At 33.2% G+C, this 13315-nt stretch overlaps 1 protein-coding gene across 4 annotated transcripts in view; it reads right to left on the bottom strand.

Moving 5' to 3' along the window:
- UPF2 (UPF2 regulator of nonsense mediated mRNA decay) overlaps window positions 1–13315 on the bottom strand; it is a 93715-nt gene that overhangs the window by 37442 nt on the left and 42958 nt on the right. For all 4 annotated transcript variants that reach the window (XM_016134434.2, XM_036228187.1, XM_016134436.2 and 1 more), the window contains one exon: window positions 6321–6429. In XM_016134434.2, coding sequence (XP_015989920.1) covers window positions 6321–6429 — 109 coding nt within the window. The remainder of the gene's footprint in view (window positions 1–6320; window positions 6430–13315) is intronic.

Raw genomic sequence — 13315 nt, 5'->3', positions numbered from 1 at the left:
AACCCCCTATACTCAGGCACACATTTCAAGAAATACTGAATACAACAAAATTCTATTACAACAGTATAATGTGAACAGACACCTCAAGATAAATGTAATTGGATTTAACCTCAGAAACACATTTTTATTAGAAAAGTAAACCTATAGTCCTGAAACCTTTTATCTGAACAACAATGACAATATGGTGGTGCCTAGAACTAGTTTGGTGTTCTTTTTCAGGATACTATGCTATTTTTTCCACATAACAACATTCTCAGAAAGGTACAAAAGCTGTTACAATTCTGATTTAATAGTTAAGACAACAAGAACAAAGAACATAAAGCTGTCAAATGACTTGTCCAAGGATCAGTGCTAAAATCCCTTATCCTGTTGAGAAATTCCACTGCATTAGCATGTGCTGGGATTCAAAATAAGGCCTAAAGTAACCAAGAGCTGGACAATGAATGATAATCATTTACATAAATACTAAACTTCTACATACTTGGATGGCTAACACTTAAGTGGAATTTATCATCTTCATTTTTAAGGACTTACTTTCCATAGCATGCAGATGCAAGGGTTTCTCAGAAATTTCAAATCTTCAGGGATAATTTTTTAAACAAAACTATGTTTATTCATTTAAAAAATCAGAACTAGAAGCTCACTTTAACTATTTAATCAAAAGCATCAATAAAACTATATCAATTAAAAATAAAATGAAAAATATCCAATTTATAGAACTTTTAACACCCAAAATATCTTCGGGATTAGAGAGAAACAGAACAGAACTAGATTCTAGTCTCTAATGTAAACAAAATTATATGGAATGACCTGACTGTTTTACCTTGCAATTTAAAGAGTACAGCTTTTATAAAGACACTTTCACATATAAATATATGATAAGGGCTACAAAAGAAAAGTTCCTTATTAATTTATCTTTTATGAACTCCTAGTATAGGTTTAAAGCCCAGCTCTACCACTTACTGTTACTTAAATCTGTGCCTCAATTTCCTCATCTGTAAAATGGAATAAAAGCAACCTGAGTCATAGGGTTGTTCTGAATTTTAAATGAATTGATAGAAGGAAAGCACATATAATAGTGCCTGCACGGACCAGGAAGAGTCCAATGTTAGCTCTTATTAATTTTATCCACCTTTGTGTATTTGTATCACTAATACGTGGAGACTAAATAAATGTTTACTGAGTAAACAAATGAAAATGCTTAATGTTTATATATGTATCGTAGTGATGTGAAAGAACAAAAGATCTATGGTCAGAACATCTGAGCCTTTATGGTCATTTTGTGTCATTTGTGGATGGTATATAAGAATAAAAATAAGGATGATGATGATGGTAACGATGATAACTAAACTTCACTTGATACTAAGCAATTAATGTACAGAACAAAAGATTATACAACCTTTAAAATGATGTTTAAGAAGTGTTTTAAATGACATTGTAAAAAGCTTCTGGATGAGAAACAATGAGTGGAAAATTGTACATACAATAAAAATTCATCCATGAAAAACTACAGAGGAAAAAAAGATAAACGAAATATACTAAAATATTAACAGGGTCTGCTTTAAAGTGATGAAATTATGGGGTTTTCCCACCTTCTTTCTACTTTATATATTTTATATTTTTTAAATTACCCACACTCGGCATGTGTTTTAGAGTTAAAGCAATGTAGAAACAAAAAAAAAGTATAAAGAAGCATTTTTAAAATGATATGCTAAAGCTGAATCTTTAAGGGGAGAAAGGCTGGGAAATAGAGATATGCATTTTTTAAAATCTCTTTGGATCATTCTGGATGCACAAGTTAACAACTGCTATAGGGTATCATGATTTTAAGTATTACTGAGCATTACAGCTTTCAAAACACACAACACAGTGCACTATCCACAATGATTCTTAAACATTATTGAGGTCAAAGAGGAGCAATCTAACAAACATCATGACATTAAAATATTTTTAAATCAAGTTTTATAAATCAATTATTTCACTCTCATTTTCAGATGAAAAAACTGAAGGCTTTTCAAAAGACTGTAACTTATAAAAAAGACTAACTTATTCTGACTCCTCATTTAATATTTTCCAGTTTTACTTGTTGACTTCCCATGGTCAAAAGAATGTCAAAACACTTCTGCAAAAGTAAATACAGATTAATCAACAATGTAAAATTTTCTATATATTTTTAGTTCAATTCTTTTAAGATTTTTCTTATATAAATCAATCTAGCAAAAATGGTGCTTATAACTCATTTATTAATGACAACTGAAACTGAGATCAACTGAATAACTAAATTCATATGCATTAAAATTCTTCAGATATGTCAACATATAAAAAGTAAGGATTTCCAAGGCCTATTATTCATTATTCCCCTACAGAATAAAAACTCACCCCAAACTGGCCCCTCAGTAATGTCACCCAAATAGATATACTTACTATCCTCCATACTTGGCTCATCTTGTTTTACATAAACTTTACTCAATCATTCAACTCATTTTTCAGAAAACCTACTATATGCTAAACACTAAATAGGAACTATGTCTATAAAAATAAATTTGCCTTTAAAGAAACTGATTTATTTTATTCTATGGCCCGCAAATCTCCAAAGTAGGGTGGGCAAGACTCTCAATCTACTGGGGTGTGGGGGAAAAAATCTGGGAGCTTCTATTTATATTTTTTTAACTCACACTTGTCAATTTATTTTTGTATGTTTTAAAATATACATAAAATATTGGGTACAAGTGCAAATGCACATAATTTATAAATAATGATACCTATATTTAGACATGTAGTCATTTTATCAACAGAAGGCTTGATCGAAAAAGCTAAAAGACTACTAATTTTAAAAATGTCAATCAGTGAGGGTAATATCCTTGTATTTAAATAAAAGTTGCCCCCTCCATTATTAAAGAAATAGACTCTGCCAAAAATCTGAACACAAAAACAGGAAAGGAAAAAACATTTCTCACAGTCCCACTATTCAAAGACAGCCGCTGCTTACATAATTTGTTTTACTTTCCAAGCATTTTAACATAATCGTAAATTTGTGTGTAAGATTTTGTATCTTGCTCTTTTTCTCCCCTGAAAAAAGCACTTACTCTATGATATGAAAACTTTTTGGTAAACATCACTTTCAATGGCTCTATATTATTTAGCATTGTGATTACATGAACATTTTCTTAATTCACTGTTGAGCTTTTAGATTATTTTCTACTTTGTTCCTATTACAATTCATGATGTAAATAAAGCTTTTGGGGGTATACAGCATTATTAGGACAGATCCTCAGAGCTGTCCAACTGCATAAATGCCTCTAAGGATCTTGAAACATATTGCCAAATTCCTTCTTCAAATTTTGACCTCAAGTAAATGTGAAAGAGTTCTCATTTCAACTAGCTTTACTACTATTAATCAAATTAGCAAATCCATTGTTTTAACTAGAATTTCCTTGACAAATATAAGAGATTTCATATAGTTTAGCTAACCAGCTTGATTTCTCAGGTGAGATTCTTAAGCAGGGGGCAAATAAGATCAGATTGTGACAATATGTTGGAACCAGAAGGCAGAGATGGGGACACCTGGTTAAAAAGCTTTTCTCATAACTCAAGCTATGGAGAGTGAAAGGCTGTGGCACCAGGCATAAGGAGAATTTAAGGAGGTGTTTTAGATGACAGTATCAACAGAACTGGGCGACCACTGGCTCCTGAATATCAGAGGGGAAAAAAGTAGAGGTTGTTCTCTTAGTGATCAGATAAAATATATTGCAAACTTACAAGGAGAATATAGAAGTTGATATGAGGAAGAGATGAATAAAGACATTTTTGAGAAGAAAATAATGAGTTTGTTTTATGAACATATTTAGCTAGACGTACTTAAGAACTTACTGTGCACCAGGAGAGAAGTTCTGGCAAGAGATATATATTTGAGGTTGCTGGGAAATAGAGGTTAACTGAACCCCAGGTAAAACGTGTTCCATCAAAAAGAAGGGAGAAAAGTCTGGGGAACATCAACATATAAACTCAGCTAGAAAAATGAGCAAGGCTTCTGAATATGGTAGTCATGAGTAAGAACTAGGAGAGAGTGGTGGTGGAAGAAGATTATTACTATAAGGATATCTGTATCTGGACATCGTGTGATCAACTGTATAGGCATTATCTTGTTTAACCTGTAAGAACAACCTTATTTTAAAAGATATAAGTATCATTCCCATTTAATAGGCAAGGAAACAGGTTTAGAACATGTAAGTAACTTAGCCAACAACGCTTAGCATGTGGTGGAGCCAGAATGACACTTTCCTAAAAAGCAGAGTCCGGTCATTTAAAATCTGCAAGGACATCAAGTAACATGAGGCAATTAGGAAGAAACTGATGGCTTCTGCCAGGGTGCTATGATGGTAAAACACAGAGCAGATGTCAGAAGAGACAAATATACTCTAAAAACTTGAGCAAGAAGGAAATGAAAGAGAATGGAGGTGGTGGGTTGAGGGAAGTTTTCTTGTTGCTATTATTATATTTTCATTTAAGGATGTGAGGGTGTTGGACATATTTATAGCCTAATAAAAAGGCATTGGCAAAGTGTGCAGATTTGGGGGTGGGGAAGGACAGATCCTGGAGGAAACAGATGTGATTAATAACTTCAAGTGCCCTTTCTTCTCTCCCCTGAGAGCAGTGGCTACCTAAAGTATACTCTCAGAATTCTGATATTCTTCTAGTTGTCATGAAGTGTTTACATCATTAACAAATATGTCAATTCCTTCAACTCTGACCCCAATTTTCAAAGGTAGGAGGTGAAGTATACATGAATAGAATTTCCTTAATTTTAAATTGCTCACCAAAAGCACTTATTATGCGTGGTCCAGCAACTTGCATTTTGTTTAATTTTGGATATGGTTCAGGGTGTATGAATATAACTCATATAATACGGTCATACTGTCTACTAGTAAAAGTTTTTTGTTCGTATGATGGGATTTAATATAACAAGAATGTCATGACTTCTGATGCACCTGTCCTTGAACTAGCTACATTTATCAGTGTTTTTTGAGGGACGACATACTCTACACTTCCAGAAAATCCACAGTGCACATTACCCTATTAAAGCTTTGTTTATTATAATAAACATAATAAAAATCATTTAACTTTCTTGATCTCAGTTTCTGAATTTCTTTAAACACAGAAACCTGCCCCTGCCTAATACTATCAATGAAAATCCAAAACACACTTCAGGAAAAGGTGGCCCAGAAAAATCTGAACCACAGATCTCACATTAATAACTTAACACCTATAGCAAGAAGCCTTTAGAGCTCATCCCACCCACTACTAACTTTCTCCCTCCTCTGAACTCGAGGCACTCACTCTTGAACAAGTCATTTGGCAATTAAGCATGCAATTCCTTATACTACACAGTATCTTTTGGGTTTAAATTTTTATTTCCGTTTGCTTTTGTATTTACACTGTATCTCCCCAACAAGTTTACTCAAAAACTGACCTCTGAGAGCTCAACAACACTGGTTTGTGTATACCGAGTGCAATAAAACACCTATTGAGCATAGCAAACATTTATTTGCATTCTAAGCAAGTTGCCATAAACTTAAACTTTGTAAACACAATCTTTCCATTGAATATGACCATTTGAATTTCATGTCTTTTCAGTCTACCAATGTTCTCTTTCAGTTGCCTCTAAGGTATCATTTTATTCCTTTCAAGCTTGTATTAGAAACTTTTTCACCTCCACAAGATGACCGGGTAACATGGGTTTGCGAGAACCCATTTGGGAGAATCACTAAGGCAGTCTGTTAAGATTCCAGGGACTAGAAAGGGCGGGAAGCTGTTCTTTAAGGAACTCAACCCTACTAATCAAGGTAACAATTCTTAAGGCAAGACTCCATAAAAATATGTGCTATGACAGCATTCATTGAGATCAGAGCATTTTTGGAATCTTGTGTGCCCCAAATTTGGACCCACCCCCTCCCGTCACCTGAACAGCTGTCCTATAGGCTCTGTGCCCTGACTTCCCATGGGTAATCCTATGTTTCCTCCGGGAATACCAACAAGGTCTGCTGGCTCTCCTGACCTTGGAGAATAGTTTTTACTTTATAAAAGCAAGTACAGTACCTACAATGGAGAAACAAGGTAGCAACAAGAGCTTACTTCCAAATTGGGAGATCACTAAGCAATTTCAAGCTCTGCTGAGTAAATTAACATTTTAAAAATTTAGAAGTCCTACATTCTGAAATGTTAGACCATCATGAAATTTCAAAAATGTTTACCAATAAAAATCCTCAAAGGACACACACACACACACACACATTTTACAAAATAAATGCTTAAATACATACATGAAATCTGAAATCCCCCCTCAGCATGGAACAAAGATCCTCTGCTACATCAGACATGCACGGATGTAATGTAGCAACCAATCTTGCATAAAATGGTAGCAAATCCAACCTGTAAAAGTTATATGCAATATGTGTAAAGGAAAGACATATCAAAAACAATTCATTTTAAAATTTAAACTTTCTCAGATACATTCACATTAAATGATTATAAAAACTAATAATCAGTAGGGGGAGGGTGAAGTGGGTAAAGGGGATAAAATATATAACTGAAGAAAACTGGACTTTGGGTGGTAAACACACAATAGAATAGACAGATGTTTAATTATAATGTACATCTGAAAACTATATCATTGTATTAACCAATGTTATGCCAATAAACTAAATAAAAAAATAATAATCATACAGACAAGCCTATTTATTGCCACTGTAGTGAAGTATATGGAAATTCAATTTGCTTTGTGAAAATTTAAGAATAATCTCTTACTTTCCGTTCGATACATTATCACACATCTGCAAATGTACTGAATATGCAATTTTGATAAAATATGAAACACCAAGCAAAGAGAACACTGTTTTGAAATAGCTTAAAAATTTAATCACATAATTAATGAGTAAACAAACCTAAAGGTAACAAATAGTACAAAACAAAATCCTTTTAAATCATTTCCTTTATCCCTGGATAAATTTTTTTGGAAACCTTAATATCTAAAGTAAAAGGGTAACCAATAAACAAATAGGCATTTAAGGGTCATAATCACATCACAAACCCACACACTAACTTACGTATTCTACTCACTAGAGGACTCACTCAGATCCCGGTTGCAGTGACTATTTATTCTCACTTTAGACAATAAATAGCAAATACGTGCTACTTATGCTGCCACCCCCTTTCATTCTCAGAGCACGGTCTTAGCAAACTTGAATGTGGCTCCAGAAAGACGCTTAACAGAACACTCCAAGAAGCCACGATCAGAGTCAACACACACTAAAATTTACTTTCCATTCCTGCCAGACATTATTTTATACAACCTGACTATCCAATGATTCAACAGTCAGCAGATCAGACAATGAAGATGAGAAGCAGTGAGGAACTGATAAAAGCAGCTGCACTGACAAGTAATAGGAGTTGACAGTGAGGAAGAAAGCTAAAAATTATAAATATTCAACACAAGGGCTCAAAAACTACGACAGCCTGAAGCCATTTAGAACACTAACAAATAATCCTACATGTCTTAGTTATCCCTGGTTATATCACTATAGGATAATACATGAAAATAGTTTGATCACAAGAAATAAGTCTGCATACCATGAAAGGCTTAGAATTAGCTCTGGAAGACTCCCAGCACAGACAAATTAAGCCTTAGCTGGAAAAACAGTGAAGGAGGGAAGAATAAAGATAAAATTTGAAAGATGCAGTCAAGAGAAGCAAAGCACCCAAGTTCATGCCTGAGAGCCTCAAAAACTTTGTATTTCTCTTTGACCATTAAAATTTCTTTTAAAATATTATCATTTTTTTAATTTTTAGTACTGTGCCAGGCCCTGTTCTAGGCATCTAACATACATTACTTAACAATTTGATCCTGTGAGGCAGAAAATAAAATTGCCATTTCAGAAATAAGGGAAGAGATGGTGAGAAGTCAAGAACATGGTGGCTTGCAGCAGTACCTCGATAAATTTTTTAAATGCATCATCTCCTTCTTTAAACAAACAGTGAAAAGTATAATCCATTAAGTATAAAGGCTTGAATCAAAAACATTTGATAATAAACTTTATTAAAATTTTTTAAAAATTATTTTTAAAGTATCAATTGAAAGTTAAGCTCCTGTCATACAGAAAATGCACACATGTGGGTCACATTACTCACTGATAATATTACAAAAATGAGATATTCCAGTTGATACTCTCATAAACATGTAACAATTTTCTGAATGTCTCCAAGTGCAATAAAAGCCTGGGGCAAATATTCATTTACTTTTCTTGCATGATAAAGAGATTTATGCCAGTATCAAATTTACTTTCTAAAGTTTTAAGCTTTAGTTAAAATATTTTACTATATTTATATTTTAGTTAGAATAATGGGTTTTTCATTTGTTTTTCATAACCACTTTAACAACATATACTTTTTTCTTTTTCAGTTCATAGTCAATTGCCAATTACAAACGCAGATCTTTAGACCTATGTCTAAGTTCATCATTTCCAAATACCACAACTACAGGTCAGAAAGACTAAGACCTGAGAGTTAAGGTCATGGAATAACAAAGAACAATGTGCTCAGGTTCTAAACCTCTCAAATATTACTTCTGTGACCTCATAAACTGATCTGACCTCATCTCCTACTACTGCCTCCCGCTCAGCGCTCAGTCTCACAAGCCCCTCATGAATCCTCAACATGGCAGCCAAACCCTCATGTCAGTGCCTCCCTATTGGCTGTTCTCGGCTGGAAATACACTTTCGCCAAGTATCCATTCACACTGCTTACTCCCTCCCGAATGTCAAGTCTTAGTTCCAGGACAAGCTCTCACAGACTGATTCTGAATGCTCCACTGAAACTGCAAATCCACTCCACCCCTACCACTCGCCATCCCCTTACCTTGCACTACTTTTCTAAATTAAAATTTATCAACATATTATATAATTTATTTACTTGTTTATTGTCATCTTGTTTGTCACCCTTCCCCACTAGACTGTAAGCTCCGTTGGAGCCAGTTTACCAACACTCTTCAAAGAATGCCTAGATCATAGTAGGTACTTAATAGATATTTTAGATAAATGAATTTCTCTGGTATCTCACAATTAAGTATATCATTAGCATTTAGTGTACTGTTTACCATATTAAGGAAGTATTCTATTTTTGTAAGAATAATACTAAACTTGATCAAGTTTTATATTTTATCAAACAAAAGCTGGTTTATCAAATATCTTTTATGAAATTAATGGGATAATCACATAGTTTATTTTTGCTGTTATATATATTAATAGGTTTCCTATTTAAATTATCTCCTTTCCTAAGGTTAATCCTCTTTGGTCATGATGAATTTTTACTTTTATTTTACTATTAAATGATTTGTTAGTGGTTTACTTAGAATTTTTACATCAACATTCGAAAGTGGGACTGGTCAATACTTCTAACTTGCCTGCCCTTTTTTTGGTTACATTTCTGTCTATTTATTCACACTATAAAATGGCAAGTTCCTATGCTCTGGAATGAACAACAGAACAGAGAAATTACTTATTCCATAAAAGACTTGAAAGAACTCAATAAAGCTATTTAGTCTTAGTCTATTTAAGACAAAATTAACTGAATTTTTAAAAAATATTTTCTCCCATGATCATTGGTTTATTCTGTCTTGAATCAATTTTAGAAACGTGTATTTTTTCCAAATAACTATCTGTTTCAATGAGATTTTCAAGCAGTTTTTAAATATTCTAGCTTATTGTCTAGCTCACTTCTTAAACTTTTTAATGTTCTTTTTCTTTATATTTTCTAAATGCTTCTCAATTTGGATTTTTTAAAGAACCTGCTCTTGCGTTCTTAAAATTAATTTTAATCTTGGTTGTCTTTTTAATGTATTTTTCAATAAAATTTGAGATTGTAACAGCATTAAAAAATCTTAACCAATGTCATTTGCTTTTTCTTCTTTTTCTGAGCAAGGCACTTATGCTTTGCTTCATTTTTTTCTTTTTCCAATTAGCACAATCTACTTCAAAGCTTTTGCCCAGCACCAAAAGAAAAGTATATATACAGCTATTTATTTTAAACTAAAGCAGTCTGTGCTATTCATTCAGGCTCCCATCAGTGAACTAACAACACAGGTAAGTGTTTTCAGCTTCAACAGGGACATTAAAAATTGTTTAAGGGTTCTCTGAAGATCTGAACTCTTTTAAGCCTTTCCAGGTAGTCAGTAAATCCAGTTTTTGTTTCTTTTGGAATTTGCCACATGTAAGTTAAATATTCCATTCTCTCAGAATCCTCCACCCCTATGAAACTCAATAAATCCTTCTCAAACTAACAAGTTCCTAAAATTCCTCTTTTCCATTATAAGTTTACACTTAAATAATAGTTGACACTAAATGTCACCTGCCTTATTTAAATCTTTAAGATCTGTGACTATTCACGACTTCACAAAATAAAATCCCTTATGTTGTAAATAATTTAATATATTTTTAATGTTCGTACTACATAAGTGTGCTTTTCTGTCTTTTCTACCTTCCTACAAATGTAAGCCTGAAAACGGAATAAAATGTTAAAACTACATCAAGTGCATTAAAGTTATTAAAACAAAATATTTTAATCAACATAAAGAAAAATTTGTTAAAATTTAAGTTCAATATATATATATTTTGACTTTTCTGAAAGTCGACTAGAAAATAAACTTAAATCTTTCCTTTGAAAACTTAACTTTACAGTCTTCTAAGAGAGTGATAATTATTTTGCCAATAGTTAATGAGTGAACCATTTAAAAAGGTTTTTTCCTTACACAACAATAAAACCTTGCTTGTACTCTCAAGGTCTCTTGAATCACACATTTAAATAACCTCCTAGAAGTTAATGATCATCAAGTTAGTAAACATCCAATCACTAACTACAAGTAACAGCAAGAATGCAGAAACAAACACATTTGTATTGAGGGAATAAGAGGAGAAAGTCTTAAAGATTTTTATCTTGTAATCAATCAACTTTCTAAAAGAAATGTCCAGCTCTTGATTTCTAAAATCTAAAAAGTTTAACTCTTGAAAGTTATTAATTTTATCTGTGCTCAAAATGTGTAGGAAAAAATGAATGCGAGAGAATGCTGTTACTATTCAATTGAATACTACAAAGGATTTCCTTCAGAGGAAACACTAAAGCAGATGATAATTCAAAAAAGACAAAATGTAATAAAAACTGGGGTCATTGATTCTGAAATAGACATCCAAATGTTCAGTTGATTTTTTTCAAAATGTTGACATTCTCAATGCAACAGTGCCATCAAGCGGTGTAATATACTAACAGATTTCCAACAAACTCATTTTTCTAACAGATTATACTAACAGATTTCCAACAAACTCATTTTCTTCCTCCAATTGGAGGAAGTCCAATTGGAAAGTCTCTCTCTCACAAAGGCTCCAGCAAACACTGTTATCAGGAAAAGCTGTTCAAGAATCAACTGAAGTACTTCGCCTCTGAATAGTATTCTGTATATATTAATCTAAAGAGACTGTGAACATCCATCTGCTAAAATCTGGCTAAGTCCACATGGCTTCAAAGTCACTAACCCAATATCAGATTTGTCTATATTTAAAACAAGGAACAAAGAGATTCGTAGGTACTTTCCCTGACCTAATTGACCATACTTAGAAGTTTGCTTAGGCAAAGGAGCCTTCTGAGGTTCTAGGAGTATTCTACTATTGATACTTATATATAAGATGTAAACACTTGATGTGAAATAGCAATTATGTATGTACGGTTACATTATAAATTATAAAATGATACATATCCAAGGAGGTGAAATTCTAAATTTGATTTATGTGGAGTCTTTCAAATTAATAGGCTGTGAAATATAATGCCAGCCTTTTGAGATTATTTAATCACTATTTAATAAAGAAAGAAGACAATTGAAACTTAAAACACTGCTTTGAATAAGATCTTTAAGAACTGTAAAGATGGATTAAATTAGATTTTAAAAACTTGTACTGCAAATGATACCAAGAAAGTAAAAAGATGGCTCATAAAATGGGAGAAAATAGTTGCAAATTATACTTGATAAGGGACATGTACAAAGAATAAAGAACTCTTACAACTTAAAGAAAAAATGACACAAGTAAAAAGGGGGCAAAAGATTTAAATTAGATATTTCTCCATGGAAGACATACAAGTGCCAATAAGCATATAAAAAGATGCTCGAAATTATTAGCCATTAGGGAAATGCAAATCAAACCCACCATGAGATACCACTGCACATCTACTAGGATGGCTATAAGCAAAAAGAGACAAATAATAACAAATGTTGGCAATGATGTGGAGAAACTGGAACCCTCAATCACAACTGTTGCAAATGTAAAATGGTGCACCCACAATGAAAAGTTTGAAAGTTAACAAAAATGTTAGACAGAGTTACCATAAGACACAGCAATCTTTCTCCTAGTTCTCCCAAGAGAACTGAAAAGATAACTATAGAAAAACCTGTACACAAAATCATAGCAGCATTATTCATAATGACTAAAAAATGGAAATAACTCAAGTGTCTCTCAATTGATAAATGGGTAAACAAAATGGTATATAATTCAGCCTTAAAAAGGAAAGAAATTATAATACAGGCTACAACATGAATGAAGCCTGAAAATATTATACTAAGTGAAAGAAGCCAGAGACAAAGGCCACATATTGTATGACCATTTGTACAAAATATCCAGAATAGGGAAATCCAAAGAAACTGAAAGTAAACTAGTGATTTCTTAGGGCAGAGGGGACATGGGCTGAGAGAAAATGGGACCGACTCCTAAAAGATATGAGGTTTCTTATAGAGGGACAAAAGTTTAAAATTTGATTATAGTGACAGCTGCATATACGTAGAACACTGAATTATAGACTTCAAATAGATGAATTGTATGGTACCTGAAGTATATCTCAATAAAGATCCATGTCCTTTGGGAAGGGTAGGGGAGAAAAAATGCCACACAAGGAGGATGGTAAACCTTACTAAAGGGTCCTACAGCGTCTAGGTGGTCATGAGAGGACAATGAAGCCAGGCAAGAGCAGGGGCTAAAAGGAGGTATTAAATGTTTCCTTGTCCCTCTCTCTCAGAGTGTCTTAACTTGCCCCTAAGTCCAAAAGGCTCAAAGGGTAACCTGCTCCCCTAATACCACCTAACTAGCTAACCAGGAGAGTATTCTAGCCTGCTCATTCTAGACCCAACCCTTTCTGTTCCCTTCTTACCTCTCCTCTTGAAGGCTATCAGTCTACTCTTGTATTAAAAGGATGGAGAAAGGTTTATGGGTCTTTGGGAGTATGAGAG

This window comes from Rousettus aegyptiacus, unplaced genomic scaffold, assembly GCF_014176215.1.
Source record: "Rousettus aegyptiacus isolate mRouAeg1 unplaced genomic scaffold, mRouAeg1.p scaffold_m13_p_10, whole genome shotgun sequence".
NCBI lineage: Eukaryota > Metazoa > Chordata > Mammalia > Chiroptera > Pteropodidae > Rousettus > Rousettus aegyptiacus.
This window is presented reverse-complemented; position numbering and strand designations above follow the sequence as displayed.